Source organism: Typopeltis vanoorti, chromosome 17 (genome assembly GCF_054136105.1).
Source record: "Typopeltis vanoorti isolate ZY-2024b chromosome 17, IOZ_Tvanoo_1.0, whole genome shotgun sequence".
Classification (NCBI taxonomy): domain Eukaryota; kingdom Metazoa; phylum Arthropoda; class Arachnida; order Uropygi; family Thelyphonidae; genus Typopeltis; species Typopeltis vanoorti.
In genome coordinates, this window is record NC_143565.1 from 80,188,947 (window position 1) to 80,208,851 (window position 19,905).

The 19,905-nt window shown below is 36.5% G+C and overlaps 1 protein-coding gene across 1 annotated transcript in view; it reads right to left on the bottom strand.

Annotated features, from left to right (window-relative positions):
* Positions 1–19,905, bottom strand: part of LOC150097546 (beta-alanine transporter-like) — a 34,928-nt gene that overhangs the window by 7,086 nt on the left and 7,937 nt on the right. Inside the window, exons 3-5 of the mRNA XM_090406949.1 lie at positions 18,057–18,215; positions 7,840–7,972; positions 3,085–3,197 (exon numbers count right to left, since the gene is read on the bottom strand). Coding sequence (XP_090263075.1) covers positions 3,085–3,197; positions 7,840–7,972; positions 18,057–18,215 — 405 coding nt within the window. The remainder of the gene's footprint in view (positions 1–3,084; positions 3,198–7,839; positions 7,973–18,056; positions 18,216–19,905) is intronic.

The window sequence follows — 19,905 nt, forward strand, 5'->3', positions numbered from 1 at the left end:
ACACACACACACACACACACACACACACACACACACACACACACACACACACACACACACACACACACACACACACACAATATTGTTCTTCAAGCTTTTTCCTTCTCACTCATCCGATGAACAGCTTGTGCAAGTGCTCACTTCAGCACATATAACTCGACTAATGCTCATAGCAGGACGGGGCAAATGGCACTTTGTTGTCAACACCTGCCGCAAGGTGCGCTCAGTTGCCGCGTGCCGATTGGAGCGCTATTCAAAAAAATCGAAAGAAATCGCGAAAGAAATCTTCATTGATTTCTTTCCCGCAATCTTTTTGCAGTTTTTACCGCTTAGAAATAAAACATGGATCTTGGTTATAACTTGACCATTTTTTTTGTTTTGTTTTTAGAAAAGATCTTTTATTTAAAAAAGCTAAAATATTTATCACCAAATATAATATTATGAGGATCATTTCAAAAGGTCTGCACATTATATTCTAACTAATCCACTGCACACTGTACGCCCCCCCCCGTTTTTAAACCAAACGTGATTAACAAAATACATTTACCAAACTGCAAAGAATATTCTGTCTTATCAGTACTAACCAACGTTTGGATAAGTCTTGTGTTTCTATCAGCCAATTTTTTATTTGTTTATTTATGTGTTCCATGAGTCGAGTTAGTTCAGAAGTAATCTTGTCAATAGTAATAAAGGGTGTCCCACGGAGTGGTTCTTTCAACAGAAACTTCATATCAGTCCTCGTATGATATGAGTCCTCATATCAGGACTCATATCACGACTATATAAGGATGATGTTCTATATTTTTAATAGCTCAAGGACAGCAAAGGTCATACTGTGTCATATCAAAGGTTATAGCAGTACGCTAAGGTAAGATAATCACAAACATCCATGGCGGCAGTGAGATTCGAACCCGCAACCTATTGGTTGGAGAGCTGGTACGCTATCGGCCAACCAGGTTGGCGTATAGGAATGAGGAAGCACTCTTACCAGTGGCTGACCCACGGGGAGACCAAGGAGCCCTGTCCCCCAAAAGAAAAAGGGAAAAAAACTAGAAAAATTTCCAAATATCTTTTCCTAATTAACATTTATTTTTTTTTTTATTTATGTTCTGTCGTGTCTTCTATTTCTATACTACTTATGAATTAGCTGTCACATAAGGTGGGAATACACTATAGCCAGAAGAGCCACACGCGAGCCGCATGTGGCTCTTCTTAAGTTTTATTGCGGCTCAACTAACAAATAAAAAATATTTATAATTTTTCTTAATTTTCTATTGTTTTTAATTTAATTTTTCAATTAACTATAATGTTGTTCGGCAATGCAGTTATATTTATATTACCTTGTCAGAAAATTTTAAAAGATACATTAAAATATACAAAAGAATCGACTGACATTACAGACCAACCACAATTAGCAATTTTTATTCGTTTCGTTCTTGAGGACGGAGCGACGCGAGAAGAATTATTAGATTTAATAGCATTAAAAGATAGTACTCGTGGCGTTGATATAAAGGAAACTTTTGATTTTCCCCTTAAAAATGTTCCAAAAAGTAAATTTGTGGCTCTTAACAATTTCTGGTAGGTAAATATGGCTCTTGCTGCAAAAACTCTGGCCACTCCTGCACTATAACTCTCGGGAAAAATCGTGGAAGAATCATTAAAAACTTAAGATATGCGGATGATGTAGTGGTGATGGCCGAAAGTGAAAATGGATTACAACAAATTGTTCAAAGAATTGAAAACTCTTGTAAAGAATACGGACTAAGGATTAACACAAAGAAGACCAAGATAATGATAATGGGCAGAAAAATAGGAGATAATGTAAAGGTAAGATGTGGAGGAAAGATTTTAGAAGAAGTGGAAAGATTTAAATATTTACGTAGCTGGATCTCAGAGAAAGGAACTTCAGAGTTAGACATTAGAAATAGAATATGTAAAGCTAAATTGGTATTTATGGAAATGAAGAGAATTTTAATAAACAAGAATATTAAAATAGGTGTTAGAGTTGGAATAGTTAAGCAATAGTTTGGAGTATTGCAAGTTATGGAAGTGAATCATGGACACTCAGAAAGAGAGATGTGGAAAGAATTAATGCATTGGAAATGTGGTGTTATATAAAGATGGAAAAGATTAGCTATACAGAGAGAATATCAAATCAAGAAGTTTTAAGAAGAGTTGGGATGGAAAGAACACTGCTCAAGAATATTTTGCAAACAAAGACCAGATTTGCGGGACATCTTCTGAGAGGTTCTTGGGGACACCTGACAAGAACTATATTATAAGGGAAAGTTGAGGGGAAGAGAAGACGTGGAAGACCAACTAGAGAGTGGGTCAATGACATCGTGGAATGGACTGGTTTAAGAATGACGAAGGCGACAGACAGAGGGAAATGGAGGAGTGCTGCTCATCTGCTGCAAACCCTTTTGACAGAGGACGCTACCGTACGACGACGTGTCTTCTATTTCTATACTATTTATGAATTAGCGGTCACATAAAGTGGAAATACACTATAGCTCTCGGGAATCACGGCCGCTGCGAACGAAGTAGTGCTCGGGCAGAGCGAGTGCTACTTCATTTGTCCGAGCTGGGCCAGAGGAGATCACGGGTATCATGTATTGGCGATCATTGCAGATGCCCAGTCATAGGTCGTATGCAATGCGTAGTGTGTATTCTCAAATCGTCTACTGAACTCGGCCCCCAAGATTAAATCTTGAGTGCTCCCCCACCCCAAGATTAAATCCTAAGTGCGCCACTGACTCTTACAATCCATGCTAAAATCAGATACTCCACATGAAACATGCAGCCTCATGTTGTCATGGAAAATGAGGACTCCGACTTCAGATTCATGATTTTGAAGTCTTATTTAGCCGAAGAAGAACACGGCATTTTAATTCAGTCCAGCTTACAACTGACGTGGAAGTAGAAACTATTACATCATCCCACAGCTCACGCATGCGCGGTATGCAGAATTTTTGAAATAGTCTTCGCAGAAAATAGCTAATGTATAATCGAATATCATACTCATGCATTATTTATGTGATTGTAACACAATAACAACTATCTCTAGTACACCGTGGCTCTTACCATCCGAGTGTTATGATCAGAAAGTTTCTTCGTAGTCTTGGATGCCTAAATAGATCTTTCCAGGAATATTTTCTTTCGCTTGTCTCCTTTTCCTTAATCCTCTCTCCATATTTCTTAAGTTGCATTAGGAAACAGAAAAATATAAATTAGAAACGATATCAGCATATAAGAGTGAAGGGGTTGTGAGAAGAAAAAAAAAGGCGAGATCGTAGTATTTAAAATTTCCCAGTGAATAGATGAATTAAGTTTTGAATTTAATTTCATTCAGTAAACTAGCAGAAAAAACAAATGCGATCCTAACAATATATATATGTGACTATGGAATTGATCATGGAAGTCCCGTAAAATGGATCCTGTGTGGAAACACTGGGTCTGTGAGATAATGGCTAAAGTGAATCTGTAAGAGAAGAACCATCTATGATCCTCATTGCTCCCTTCTGGTCGTCCTGAATAACAAATCGGTCGGCGACAAGGATTTTAAGGAAAATTTTTGGATGCACCACCCCAAACAAGTGAGCAGCAGTGGTCTATGAACGAGCGAATTTGGGATTTGTATATAGGTAGGAGTTGGGTGTAATAAAATAGCCTCTTGAATAAAAGAGCATGCATAGTTTTTTTTTTGATGCTGAGGAGGCTAGAGTTAGTGCAAAGAGAGATCTGGTCTGGTCTGGTGATTTGTGTGTATTACTGAAGGTAGAGATAAATGAGCTGAGATCTTTTTAGGGAGAGAAAGGGCGAGACTGTGTTTTGGTGGCATTGAACATGACAAGGTTGTCCTCTTCCCATTGAAGGATAGTATGAAGATCAATGTTTAAAACCCTGGTTGTAAATGATCTTTAGCCTGGGATGTCAAAGTATTGCATGGTTTATCGAATGAGTAGGATGAGTGGAGAGTACTATCATCTGCAATGTTGTGGATAGGATTAGTGGTGATTGTGGGTAGGTCATTTATGAACAAGGCAAAGATGGTGATAAGACAGAGCCTTGAGGTATTCCAACATAGATGGTAAAACTCGAAGACAGGAAGCCATCTACAGTGGCTTTCCCTCAAGCGGAGTACGACCAGAGAGAAAGCTGGCTACCCAATTACAGAGGTTGGCAGGGAGACCGAAGGATGGTAATTTGTTAAGCAGGCCACAATGCTACAAACGATTGAAAGCTTTGGAAATGTAAAATGACAACACTAGTTTCTCTGAACCTTTCCATGGGATGTTGCAGTGGTGAGTGACGTAAGTTACAAGGTCAACTGTGGATCATGAATGGTGAAATCCGTATTGGTGGTCGCTGAAAATTGGTGGGGTTATAAGTGGTAGAGAAGTTGTATGTTAATGACTTTCTCCATTATTTTGTAGATGACTGAGGTAATGGGAATTGGTCGGTAGTTTGACCGTAGACTTTTATCACCCTTTTTTTGGAATAGCATGGATATGCGATTGCGTCCATGCATTGGGATAAGTACCATATATGTATAATAGATTGTAGGGACGATTCAAGACGGGTGTTAACTCTGGAGCATAATGTTTGAGAAAAATTGGGGAGCGCCACCAAGACCAGAAGACGTTTTAGTATCCGAGCTATTTAGTAGAGTTTTTCTGATTTCTTTTTGTCGAAAAACTAAAGGAGGCATACGGTTCTTGGATTCCAGAGGGATAGGAGGTGATTTCCTTGGTGATCTATGCAGAGTTTAAGGAAAAGAGTACAAGAGGTCAACTTTACCTCTGGGTGAAGTAACAGTGGCCCCATCAGGGTGTGTGTGTGTGTGTGTGTGTGTGTGTGTGTGTGTGCCGGAATCACTCAAGACTCGGTAAATCATATTCCTGTGATAGGAGTGGTCACCACCCTATAGAACACTATGTCATATTATAACTCTGTAAATTCATTCATCACTTCCTCCTGGAATGCTCCCGAAATATATTCCCGTCTGCCTTTACTAGCTAAAAGCTTACTCAACAGCCCTTATTTTTATTTCCCTTCCTACGCAGCTAAGAAAAATCTCTCCTTTATCTATCTTATAATGCATCTTAAGCTTATGTATTTCTTTTTATCTCTTCTTATTGGCCTTCTTTACCAAACTCGCAGCCCTGTGGCTTATCTCATAATCCACAAATGTGATCCTAATACTAATACCGATAAACATAGATTGTCAGTTTCTTCTTCCAGAATGTAGTTAGCAATGAGCAGCAGGAACTGTTTTTTACTTGGGGGGGGGGATGAGTAGAATCGGTTGCCAGTCAGTCATGAGTCAGATGTGTTTTTCAGACATATCTGCTCCGAAACGTCTGAGTAAAAAGTCTGTGCTGCAATCACATCGAATTTTTTAGTCCAAATACCATAATTTTTTCGACTTTATTTTCAACGAAAAATATCAGAGCTTCTTCTTCTTTTTTTTTTTTTGTAGACAAAACAAATAGGCACTTGATTTGTCCATAGAATGGTCATATAGTTAATATAGAGTACATTATGGCGAGACCCCTCCCCCCCCTACACACACACATACATTAATATTTCCTTGCACAAACAGACTGAATAAAAATTAAAATCTTCCTCGTCATTGTCCTTTTGATCATATCTGTAATCTTTCACATTTTCTCTCTCTTCCACTGTAATTGCCTTTCTTGATCGCGGAGGAAAATTGCAAAGCCAGGAAGCTAATCCAATCCATTGTCATCTCTTGCCTCCTTAACTTCTTGTAACGCAGTCTGTGTTAACACGCTGTTAGGTTTGGGGATTTGCAGTAAAAATCATTGTGACCACATGCGGATTTACGTTTTAGATTGAAAAGACTTCAGCAATTATGATAATTTGCAGTTCAACTAAGATGGGAGTTACTTCATCTTTTCTCATCTTTCGTTTTTCTTCATTCTCTCTAGAGTCATCCATTGTAACTCATATCAATCTAATCTATTTCGTTATATATATAGGGTATAAATAAGTAGAAGTTTATATCTGAAAATAGCCCAAAGACTGTGAGTTAGAATATCCACATTTGCATAACTCTTAGTTTTATTTATTTTTTATGTGGTTCCCAGCCACGAAAGTTTTTTTTTTTGCGAACCTCTAGTACAATCGTACCGTGGATAGACTTAAACTGTTTTTCTTTTATTGTTTAACTAATTTTATAGATCTCTTGTATTATTTATTTATTTTTACTGCTCTAGAGAACCAAATATAGAACTTTTTCGAGCCACTTCATGCCTCCAGTAAGCAAGGAGATGGTCTCACAGTAAGCGATGTAATTCATCTCCCACCTAAAGATAATCACACGAACATTTATGCCAGAAGTGGCATTCCGACCTCGGTTAGCGTATCGGCTAATCACTCGGCCAACGATGCTGGCAATTTACTTGTTACAATAACAGTATACAATAATTATAATTATTGTTTACAAGCCTAGCTGGAAGATATCACGTCTTAAGAGACCCGCCACCATGCTTATTGCAGTCCTGAAGTAGCTTGAAAATCGTCCAGCTCTCACCCCAGATCATCAGTTAGAACAAGCGACATCGTTCTCTGCGAAAAGTTCATCTCCCTCAACATCATTTTCTTCGTACTCACAGGATTACGATAGAAGGGTGCCTTCACATCCCTCACAAGCTGTTACATCTTAACGCAGCGTGGTCGACCTGTTCTTTGGAGGTCAGATACGTTTTCTGTCGTTATAACGGTTAATACTTCGGTACACAAACATCGTACTGATCCCGAGTATTTTTAGTGGGTTGAAAATAACTGTAGGCTGCATTCCTTGTGAAGCTATATATAAATCTTAACTGAGAAATGCTATTTATGCATATTTCCATATTTGTAATGAATAAAAATGTATATACTCATATTACAGACAAAAAAATTTCACATTTATTTCATTAATCTTTTTAAACTAACAACACGAAGGATTATTTGTCAGTAAGTGGCCAAATGAATATTCAAAGAAAATTCAAAAATATTGAAATTAAAATATATTCAAAGAAATTATTGAAAGAAATGCGAACGTTTATAATTCGAAGATTCAAATTGCAAAGATTTTTCACTAAGCGAATTTAATGGCGAAAAAATAAAATAAATAGAGACGATAATCTCTGTAGTAGAACAAGCATGTAATATAAGCTGGATTTTTATGACTGAACGAAGATGCAAAGTAAAAATAAAACACAACACATATTATGAAAAGAACAAATGCCAAAAGACACGGTTGGTGAAACAAAAGAAAAATGTATTTGCAGGCGTAGACTTCTGTGGCTAATTGGTTCAAAAGACATATTTCGGTGATTACACCACATTTTTTTATTATTCAGATATACCACATACTGAAATAATAGTTCCCGACAAGTTTCGTAAATCGTAGGATTTACATCTTCAGGGGGTAAATAGTATAACTTAAAGTTTAAACAAGAGAAATTAATAACTACAAGTTTGCTCCGTCTATAATTATTGTCATATAATACCATAACACATAATAAACCAAAATGCGGACTTTGTTACTGAGTTAGCACACAGTACTAACTCAGTAACAACTCAGTTCCTTTTAGTACTGTGTCTAAATTTCTTTTCACACTAAGAATGCAATACTTGTTGATAAATTTCGTCATTTTAGCGAGTTGGCTGCTTTCCACTCATTTCCTCTGTCATTTTGCATTATATCATTCTAGTAAAAAAAAAAAAAACATTCCTTCAAATAGAACTAATATTCGCCGAATTCTGGTAATTTATATATATATATAAATTATGATCTTACTTTAAATAAGTTCATAATTCACTCACTTTTAACTTTGCCTCCAGTTCCCCGATCTCATTGCCCGATTTGCCATTCACTCTGCTTATTTTATTCAAAATAATCGCAGCTTCTTTATAGCGGTTTTGACTGACGAGCCATCTAGGAGATTCCGGTAGCATCCTGCAACAAATAAAAATGACTTCTAAGTAGGTATCACTTCAAATTGATAAACTACATAAAGTGGGAGAAATCAGCAATAAAACCTCGTTACAAAATCATCTGAAATATCATCTGACTTCACTGTTGACTACATACGCCAAAAAAAAAAAAAAAAAAAAAAAGACCAGTGTGCAGAAATTGGAAGACTTAACTGCACAGTATTTCACACATCTACACTCTCAGCCTTGCGACTGGATCACTGTAACGTTTTTTTTTCTGATTTTCAAAAGTTCGAACTATAATAAATGACTCTTTCAAATAAGAAATGCGTGTAGATATTAGTGAAGGTTCAAGACGTTACAGGATACACTTGAAAGATTTTGGAATTTCGGTAATAGGATCCAAGGGAACCATACAATGATAGCATTTTTTGGCATGTTTCGCACACAACCAATTGTTCTTCTGAGAACATTCTAAATATGTTTTACACAATTTACATATTAAAATTATATTTCTAAAATGCACGACTATTAATTTTCATAAGTCTCAAAAATATAATTTAGCATTTCACGTTTATTTTCTTTTTAAAGGAAACCAGTTACTTACTTCCAGTAGAAGAATAAAATGAAACTCGTGGCAGTCGTTATGATGCCATACAATATCCAGTCTCGTGTCAAATACGCAATTAAAGGTAGAAAAAACATCCCGATTGCCGAAGCTGAATTGTTTACGTTATTAACCAAGTTCTGACTTTAGGATTAACCATTTCAACCACTGAAAGAACACAAATAAAAGTACCAAATTAGAATCAATTTTAAGTAAATCGGTTCTTCTTTAAAAAATACGTATTTTATAAAGAACAAGAATATGAATATGAAACTCATCGCTATATCGCTACAGCAATAATCGCTATTACTAAAAATATAAATAATGTATTATATACCAAAATAATGAGATTTATAAGCACATTTTCACTTTTTTTTTTGTCCTAGGAACATGAATAACTTGTAAAAAGAACGGAAATGTCAGTAATTAAAAATTCCACGTTGAACAATTATTAAGCGTGTAAGAATTATAAGAGCATGCTAAGCCTAACGTTAAATTCCACCACACGGTAATTTTTATAGTAAAATTAGTTTTAGTTTAAAGTGCGCATAATACAGATTCTACTTATTATTAATATCGAAATTAACAAAGTATCATGAATACAATATGATTTTGATATGCCATTAATTATTGCTTTGGTATAAGCCAAATAGGTGGCGTTAGTCTCAAAGGCAGAAATAAAACAGCTTTTACCTTGCATTGTGGAAGCGTGTTTGACACTCGAAAGCAACGTACGAGTGAAATTTATTATTTTCATCACGAAAAACATGTTCAGGAATTTCTGATAAATCTGAAAGTTTCATTTTTATAAATTTTACTCTGCAAGGTCGAAACGATTCTGCTGAGTAATGATGACAAAAATGCTGCTACCGTGTTCAGCAATTGACGCAATCCGCACAAAATTCTGCAATGCTTCTGACGTTGCAATCTGCAAGGCAAATAACAATATTAATATGCTAATTTGTATGCTAAAATTGTAATATGGCATTTCCTTATTTATTCCTCAGGGACTCACGCCAGTGAGCACTGGCGTGACAAACCCGAGGTACCTGATGCTGGACCATGCCTTACTTCATGTAATATACATCTGTTATATTATCTATAGACTGGTCTCTCCTCTTCCTCCCTTGCTTCTTTCTTTCTTCTCTTCTTGCTCCTTCCCCCGAATGCTATTAGAGTATTCGAGAGGAATCTTTCCTATTTTGCTGTGTCATTTCGTCTTGTGCTTACAGCACATTATCAAGCACTATAACATGATCAGCCCATCAAAAAATGTTCATACCGCATCGTCCGTCGTGCGGGTTACCAAGGGACGCGTTCGGGTTTTAGGTAGAGAGACCCGTTCGAAAAATATGTTACAGTCTCCTTTAGACACCACTCCCCAACACTCTGCTAGACGAAACTCCATCAATGGGCCCGCTACCTGTTTGGGGAGGTGTTTAGGGGCAGCGCAAAGAAATGGTTCTGCAAAAGGACGGAAATGGCAACGACAACGGCACCAGACTATGGCTTTAGGCAACTGGAACATCTTCTCTCTGACAGGGAAGGAGTTGGAACTGGTCGTGGAAGCCAAGCGCTACCGGTCAGACTTAGTCGGGCTTTCTTCGACCAAGAAGAGAGGCTCTGGAACTGCCGACCTGGATAAGGGGTGGAAGCTCTACTACTCTGGTGTGAGCCCGACAATGTCTACTGTGGCGGGTGTGGGAATACTCACAAGCCCCCAGCTGTCAGACTGTGTTGCTGAGTGGATCCCATTGGGGAGGACGGGTATGTGTGTTAAGGCTTCAGATGAAAAACCATGATTTGGCTGTGGTGCAAGCCTATGCACCTAATCTGGAGTGAGAATACTCTGCCTTCCTAGAGGAAGTAGATGCTGCTTTTGACAGGGTGACAGACATGGAATCAGTCCTGCTAATGGGTGACTTCAATGCATATGTTGGAACAGATGACCATACATGGAGGGTTGTAGTTGGAAGGAACGACACCCCTGACATTAACCCGAATGGGTTGAAATTATTGGACTTCTGCTGCACTAACAGCTTGTCCATAATGAATACCTTCTTCCAGCACCGAGAAGTCCATAAGCATACCTGGTACAGGGATACACTAGAACAAAGGTCTCTGGTTGACTTCTTTATAGTCTCAGCGGACCTGTTTTCCTCAGTGTTGGCTGTTCGTGTGAGAAGAGGGGCAGAACTGTCAACTGACCACCACCACCTTGTTGTGTGCTCTCCAATGCTTCAGAAACCAGATGCTACCGTCAACGCTGGTAGGCCTGAGCAGCTATACTGAGTGAAATGGGAGGTATTGGAAAATGAGGGTGTGAGGAAGAATTTTGCAGATGACATTTCCTCCAGGTTCAAAGAAATTCCCAAGCACACTACAGATGTTGAGGAGGAGTGGAAGCTATTCAGAACGGCTGTCACTGCCTCTGCATTCTCATGCTGTGGCAGAAAGCTGCTCGGCATGGCAACGGGCAGTGAGAAAAGGACACCTTGGTGGAACCAAGAAGTCCAAAAAGCTGTCAGGGCAAGAAAGGTGTTCTACCTAACTTGGCTAAGGGTCAGGTCACCTGAGAAGCATTTGCGGTATGCTGAGGCACGAAAAGCTGCTGCTGAGGCAGTAAAGACAGCAAAGCAGAAGGCTTGGGAATCCTTTGGAGAAAGGTTAGACTCCTCCTATACAAATGCAAACAAAGTATTCTGGCAGACCATCCGCCGCCTTCGAGGGAGGAAATCGTGCACAGCAAGGGCAATTAAGACCTCTGATGGTGCACTTTTAACAACTGAGAAGAATATCCTCCACAGATGGAGGGAATACTTTAAGAGTCTTCTTAACCTGGGTGGCCAAGCAGTTGTAGACATCCAAGAGGCGCAGATCGGGGTAGTGACTAGACTCACAGCAGAAGAGGTCCATTTAGCAATAAAATCGCTAAAATCGGGCAAAGCTGCTGGCGATGATGAAATTCTCCCCGAAATGCTAAAAGCCTTAAATCGAGACGGTGTTTTCTGGCTGACTCGAGTGTGTCAGGCTGCTTGGATATCTGGGCGAGCACCGAAGCAATGGAAGACAGGTATAATAATACCAGTCATCAAGAAGGGAGACCAGAAGAATTGCAGTAACTATCGTGGCATCTCTGTGCTCAGCTTGCCTGGGAAAGTGTATGCTAGGTGCTTGGAAAGTCGGTGCAGGCCATCAAGTCCCTGTATGAATGCCCAGGGTTTTGTATCAGGATAAACAGCACAAAGTCTGAACGTTTCACAGTCACTGTTGGCCTCTGCCATGGGTGTGTTCTGTCACCCCTCCTTTTCATAATATTTATGGACTGTATTGATAATCACAGCCGGGCCAGTGAGTATGTCAGAATTGGAAGATGTAGCATTGGACGTCTGCTTTTTGCAGATGACCTAGTTCTGCTTAGCTCTTCCACAGATGATCTCCAGTGGACTCTGGATAGGTTTGTACAGATGCCAGAATGAAGATCAGTATTGCCAAAACTGAAACATTTGTGGTCTCAAGACAACCACCCCAGTCCACTCTACATGTAAGTGGAGTCCCAATGAGGCAGGTGGAGAAGTTAAAATACCTTGGATCTATATTCACGAATGATGGAAAATGGTATGTAGAGCTAGATACTCGAATTGGCTTAGCAAGCTTAATATTGCGGGAACTTGGCCGTTCGGTGGTATTGAAGTGGGAGTTAAGCCAGAAGGCAAAACCGACTGTCTTCAATACAGTCTATGTCCCCATCCTCACATGGTTATGAGAGTTGGGTAATGACCGAAAGAATGCGGACACGAATCCAAGCGGCTGAAATGAGGTTCCTTCGAGGGGTTGCGAGGCTGACAAGACTCTACAGATTCAGAAGCTCTGCAATTCGGGAACCCCTCAATACTCAACCGCTGTTTCTCCGCGTTGAGATATCACAGTTACGTTGGTACGGGCACCTGTTCAGAATGCCACAAGAGAGGCTCCCTCAGCAAGCCCTCTCTGCCAAGCCAGAGGGTGGGAGGCCACGTGGAAGGCCAAGGACTCGCTGGATAGATTATATCCAAAACCTTGAGTGTACTCGTTTGAGAATCCCACCAGAACACCTGAGCTTGGTGGCAGAGGATCGTGACCATTGGAAGTTCCTCTTGCGGCTGTTATCTCCACGACCCAATTAGGAAAGATTGGACTTGAACATGTATGTATGTATGTGTGTATATGTATAAAACTGCAATGGCTGAAAAGAAATATCAGCCACATGAAGTGACTGAAAATAATCCATATCTCAGATCTGAGATTTGTGAATGGTTGCAAAAAGAGGTAGATGAGGATATGCAACAGTTAGCAGACACTACTGTTTTGTCAAATGAAGCTAAAATGTCTGTTGATTGCGAAAATGCTTCAATAAGAGTCCTTTTATAAGAGCTTTCTGCATTCCTACCAGGTAAGAAGTCCTCATATAAAAGTTTCTTCATGTCCAATGTTTACAATAAAAGAACACAGCTGTTATCAAAGGAACTTGTCGAATGTAGCATTCAAGTTGAGGTATAGCTCTCTTCACTTAATCGAGGTATCCGTTATGGCGGACATTCATACATATATCGATAAGAAAATGTTATTACCAGGGGAGGCTCGTGCACAGGCACTGCAGAACTGCAGCGCCCCCAATTTTTCTCGATATATAAATATATTTATTAATTTATTTATATTTGCTTGTAATATTAAATTTTATCATCAACAATCCTATGCAATTCTCTTATTTTGTATAAAAAAAAATAATAAAAATCCATCTTGGAGCACTTAGGAGGGCGAAGGACGTTAGCAGCACTGTGTTTACCACAGAGTCATATTGCTATGCCCGCAAGCATATGTACGTCATAGTGCATATGCTTGCGGGCTATTAGCGAGCAATTAGCGTAATGCGGCACTGTCCGTCGCGCGATTCCACTGTTGTATATATGCAGTTTGCGACAGTAATAGAGTGTTCGAGGTGGTGCTTATCGTGTTTACTCCGTCTCATTAAATATTTGAATTATTAATTTTGAATTTTGAATTGTACGAAATTGTATAATTTTATCGATAATAAACAATATTTTTCATGTTTAATTTTTTTAAAAAAATTTTTACCATAATTTTGATATTTTATCCAAACTCGTTTATACACGATACTTACATCGTGTATGTATATTTCGAAAGTTGCAGCACCTCCACAATTTTAAGCCACGAGTCGCCACTCGTTAATACTAACACGAAGGAGGTCTCTTACCATTACTAATGCGATATCGATAAGTTCATTTTTAAGAAACAAAACTTTATCATGAAAACAAAAAATTCTTACAATGATCAATATTAAAATAAATAAAGTCGGATACACCGAATAAAAATTTTTAAGAAATTGTATATTGCTGCCTCTTTGATCAACCGACTGTTTACAATTTTGCAGCTAGAGCAGGCTAAATACTTGCCTACAGAAAGATGTGTCTACTGCAGTCTATCTAAAGTGAAAAAAAAAGAAAAAAGAAAGTCTATCTAAACTAAAGTTTATGTGCAGAAACAAATTTTCGTACAAGGCATTTGTTGCTAGTTAACCAGTCATACGGTACGCATCTCAGTACGCTACTGACAGTAGCGCAGTGCGGACTATTATTTCGTCTCTGTGTCGCGTTGTGTAATACTTTCTTGTGGGTATAAAATAGAAATGGAATCTAAAATTAAAAAAAGTTATCAGGTGCACAAAATTGTAAGCGTCATGCTGCGAAAGAAGCAGATATTAAGAAACAAACTGGGGCTCTTAATAAATTTTTTAAAATATTAAAATATTCTGATGCAGATTGTAACCAACTCGATACATTAGAAATCAGAGTTGAAGAACCATGCACATCATCCAGTTTTCATGAAAGTACTATTGCAACTATTGAACAAGATAACAAGACTCATGATTTAAGTGAAAAACAGTTAGGAGAAGATTTAGTTGTAGTTGACCACGAAACTAACACATTGTTAGCCTCTGCAAATTTAGAAGATCCAGGTGAATGGCGAAATATTGATGAAAAATTACGAGTGGTTTTAATTGAAATGGGGCCTGTTCAAAAGAAAAATATTATATATCCCAGAGATACATATGGTTATGTATCTCTGGGATATATAATTTGGCGACACGTATTATAATAGAAAAATGGAAAACGGTGACCTCGTGCCAAGAACAGCTCATTTATTCCGAAACTTTAAATTCTGTTTTTTGCTTTTGTTGCAAACCTTTTGCACCTATCGAATCAAGAAGTCTTCTAGAAAGTTATAACGATTGGAGAAATGTAAGTACAACTTTGTATAGACATGGGACTAGTTTAACTCACATGAAAAATTTCTTAAAATGGAAGGAAGTTGAAAAAAATTTAAAAAACAAAACTACTATTGATTGAGAGACTCAATGGAAAAGAAACATTGGAAAAGAAATTTTCGAACGTTTGATTGAAATCATAAAATTCCTTGGTAGCCGAAATTTAGCTTTTCGCGGATCATCTGATAAATTATATGAAAGGAATAACGGCATTTTTTAAAAATTAGTCGAACTGTTTGCTATGTTTGATCCCGTTATGGAAACTCATGTTGAAAGGGCTCTACAACGAATACAATAGTGTACACTATTTGAGTAAAGACAGTCAAAATGAAATATTGGAAACTTTAAGTAACGCAATCAGGGATACAATTTTATTATCAATTCGAAAATCTAAATATTATTCCATAATTTTAGACTGCACACTTGATGTAAGAAACAGAACAAATGACCATTATTATTAGCTTTGTTTCCTGTGACAATGAAATTGTCAAGATCAGAGAAAACTTTTTAGGTTTTGCAGATATATCAGATTCCACAGGATGTGGTTTATGTGCAACAATAATGGAACAACTGGAAAAATTGAACATTCCCATTGATGATATACAAGGTCAAGGGTATGACAATGGGGCAAATATGAAAGGGAAAAAATATGGGCTCCAAAATTTGCTTTTAAACAAAAATCCTTGAGTCTTTTACGTGCCATGTGCTGCTCATACTCTAAATTTAATCATTAACGATGCAGCCAAAGTGAATGCAGATACAATTAGTTTCTTGGCAATTATTCAAGAAATATACAATTTCTTTTCATTCTCTAATAAACGTTGGGCAATCTTTTTAAAGTTCGTAAAAAATTAACATTGAAACAGCCATCATATACGCAATGGGAAAGTAAAATTAATGCAATCCGAACACTATGATATCAGTTAGGAGAAATTTACGATGCACTTTTTGAAATTTTAAATAATGAAAATTTTAATAAAGAAACTCAGCATGAAGCACAAACATTGTGTTAAAATGAAGGACTAAAAATTTATTTGTTCTCTTATAACTGGGCATGAAATACTTAACAGAATAAACTCTGTGAGTAAAATGCTTCAAGACAAAAATATGAACATTACACTTGCTTTAGAATCTATCGAAAACTTAAAAATATTCTTACAAGAGTTTCGATCAGATACAAATTTTAAAGAAGTTCTAAAACGACAAAAGAACTGAGTGAAGAGGTGGACGGAGAACAAGAATTTAAAATTGGTACGGAAATCCGACGACGAAAGAAGACACGGCAATTTGGCTACGAGCTTCATCAAGAAATGCCACAATCGCCAGAAGATAAATTTAGAGTGAATGCGTTTTATACACTTATAGACGTTGCAATGTGTTCGTTAATAGAACGTTTTGAACAACTAAGAACATATTATGATAATTTCAATTTCTTGTATAGATTACTACGATTTAACAACGAAATTTACGAAAAAATTGTGACGGTTTAGAGATTCTCTGGAAGGACGGCGACAATAAAGACGTAAATGCAATAGAACTATATGACGAGTTATGTGCTTTCCGGGATATTTTTCGGAAGGATAATTTAAATATTCAAAACCCTTTCGATATTCTTAATTTTATTGTGTCGAATAATTTATCTTTCCCTAACTTTTCAATTGATTTAAGAATACTATAAACCTTCCCTGTTAGTGTAGCGAGCAAAAAACGTTCCTTTTCCAAGTTGAAATTGATTAAAAGTAGGTTTTAATTTAAAACCTACTTAAGAACAAGTATGTCACAAAAAAGGCTTGTTAGTTTGACGTTAATAGCTATTGAAAATGATGTATGTGCGGAATTAGACGTTAAGACCATTATTTCTAATTTTGTGAATATGAAATCAAAAACCCTAAAATTTTAATTAAAAAAATTTCAAGTATATTTATGTAATTTAATTTATTTTCTGTTATTCTGTGAAGATTTTATTTTTCGAATACTTATATTAAATGTTGTAATTATTTCTGAATTATTTTCTTATTTTCTCATCTATCTTCAGTTTCTTTTATTTTCCTAAAAGATAGTTCCACTCATAAAAATTAATAAAAAATTATTACAAGTTACTAAGAATTTAGTAACTTGAAAAATGCAAGAATTTTTTAAACTTTAGTTCAAATAAATTTTAACTTTATTAAAAATTCATTTTCATTTTTGTTAGGAATTCGGGTCGGTGAGAAGGCTATAATCCATGTATCATTATATTCAACGATTAAAGTGAAGTGGCTTTATCAAAATTTGCTTTAAATTTTGAGAATTTTTTGAATATTCGGGTTTTTAACGATTATCCGGCATAGTCAATACCCCCAGTTCGTTACATTTAGCGAACCAACGTGTGGCTGTTCTGGCAAAATTTATTTAAGAAATTCACCTAGAAACTTGGGTTTTTCGTCTCTCAGAATAGACAAACCAGCCGGTGAACACACACGGATATACAGTTTTACTGCAATAAAAATCTTAAGCCTATTACACGTGCTTTAAAATTCTAACTTCATTATATTCTAGAAGTCTCCTCGGTGTAGGATGTTATGTGTGTGCGTATGCATTACATTTATTAGAATTTTATATTTTATTAGATAATTTTATATTTTATATAATAATTTCGTTTTTTTTTAAATTTTTTTATAATATAATATAACATAATCTTTGAATCAGTATAAATGTATTAGTTTGTATATTACTATTTTATATTTATATTTTATATAGAATTTTATTTTAATTTCAATATAATATAATTTTTTATTTAATATAAGTTATATATTAATTTTTAACTTTTTAAAAATTTAAATTTTTAAATAAAATTTGAAATTTTAAAAGTTACGCTATTTAGCATTTTCAATAAATTAAATACAAGTTCAGTCATTAGTATTATTTTAATTCTATTAATTATGATTTATAATTTTATTATTATGAAATCTAATAAATGCGATCATTAGCATCAATGGAAATGATCAGAAATTAAAATATAAGAATCCATTATAAGAAGGATTTTTCTTATAATGGATTTTTCCAAACAAACTACTGTTTTGTTATCGTATATATATTTTGCGACATAAGCATGCGTCACTTTAGTTTGATATAGTACATCATGGGTTAGCTATATTTAAGAAAAATTCGATTCAAAAATGACTCGAGAGTTACTCACTGATGATGAATGTCAGCTGGAAAATGGATGGCATCAATCCTCCATTGATAGTCCTTAAATAAATAAATGCAATGAAGTTTGGAACGAACAGCGAAGCAAATCCAGTGATCAGAGTGATTATCGCTATTATGAAGAAGGTGGGACGTCGTCCGATTCTGTGAAAAGAAAGACCAACACAGAACAAAACACTCTGAATAACTGTGATAAAAGCATCTAAAAATATTTAATTAACCAAATATAAAGATACGATTCGCTAATATTCCAGTTTACATGAAAATTAATAAATGCGATCATCAGTATATATGGGGAAACGATCAGAAAATTATAACAATAAAATGCGTTTTCAGTAGAATCCTTATTAATTGATTAAAAGTCACTTACATGTTTTCGTTTGTGTGTGTGTGTGTGTGTGTGTGTGTGTGTGTGTGTGTGTGTGTGTGTGTGTGTGTGTGTGTGTGTGTGTGTGTGTGTGTGTGTGTGTGTGTGTGTGTGTGTGTGTGTGTTTTCTTCCAGCAAGAAACACAAACTGTCTAGAATACCATAGGCTTAACACACTGGACTCACAGATATGGTTAAGTCGGGCAATCAAACTTTATTTTTTGCTTCAAATTATTCTTTACTCAAAGTTTAATGTTGTTATTCGTTGCAAGGCTCAAACAGCTGAAGAATTGTTAATTCATTTATTCTTTTATAAAAGTGAAATGTTGATATTGACGTAGACGAGGGTGTAAAAATCCTCTATTCTTGTCTTTATTACCACAGCAGGCGAACTTCAGTTTTAGGAAAACTAATAATCATTTTTAGTCTCTTTAGTTACGTTTATACTTCATAACGATATGTCATCATGCTAAACTAGAACTTTTCTGAAAATATTAATTATTAATGACCGTAAACTGTCTTTCTTAAAGTTAAGTCTTATGGCGTATGCAAACTATACACGTCAAACCTGGAACACGACTCATCCATGAGATCTAATTTCTTCAAATTAGCTCATCGCTTTCATCACATGACTAGGGTTTTCTCTTTTGCTCAAGACGTTACTTCACCTCCAAACAGCTGTTACCTTTATACAACTCACAAATCCGCCCAGCAATCGAATACTGCTTCCACATTTGGAGTGGGGTTCCTAAAAGCTCCGTCAAAATACTTGACTCAATACAGAGGAGAGCAATTAGACTGATAAATGACTCATCTCTTACCAACTCGCTCCCTCCCCTCACTTTCACATAGACGCTTGGTCTATGCGATTTGTATATTCTACAAATATTTCCATGGAAAATGTTCATCTGAAACAGCATCAGTAATTCCCCCACTCAGTACTAAGCCCATTGGAATATGCACAGCTGCCGCCCAACGTCCTTTCACAGTACAACTTAAAACCCACAGAACAAGTTTCTTCCTTCATCCCTCCATCCCTGTCTTCATCCTGACGTATTTCCCAAGGAATACAACATACAGGCTTTTAAATCAAATGTAAACAAGTTTCTTCTTTTCCCAACCCACTACCCATATATGGTACTAACGTACTATAGGTTGACCAGTCAACCTCTCGATAAGGGCTGAACATTAAAAAAAAAATGATAACCTAGCTTAATGGTTGATAATAAAAATATCCTCAATGTCTTCTGTGTAGTTACTCCAGTGAATTCATTAGAAGAGTATCTTCATATTAACTCACGAAGGAAGAGGGGTTGCGATGCTCTTTTTTATGGATATGCGGAAGTAGTCATTTTCATGTAATGGAGTGCGATATCGTGATACCGCGTAGTGAAAACAAGCCATTTTAACTATTATCAAGTCAAGACATCCCCAAACTCTTAACTGGACGCTTATGACTTTCCTTAT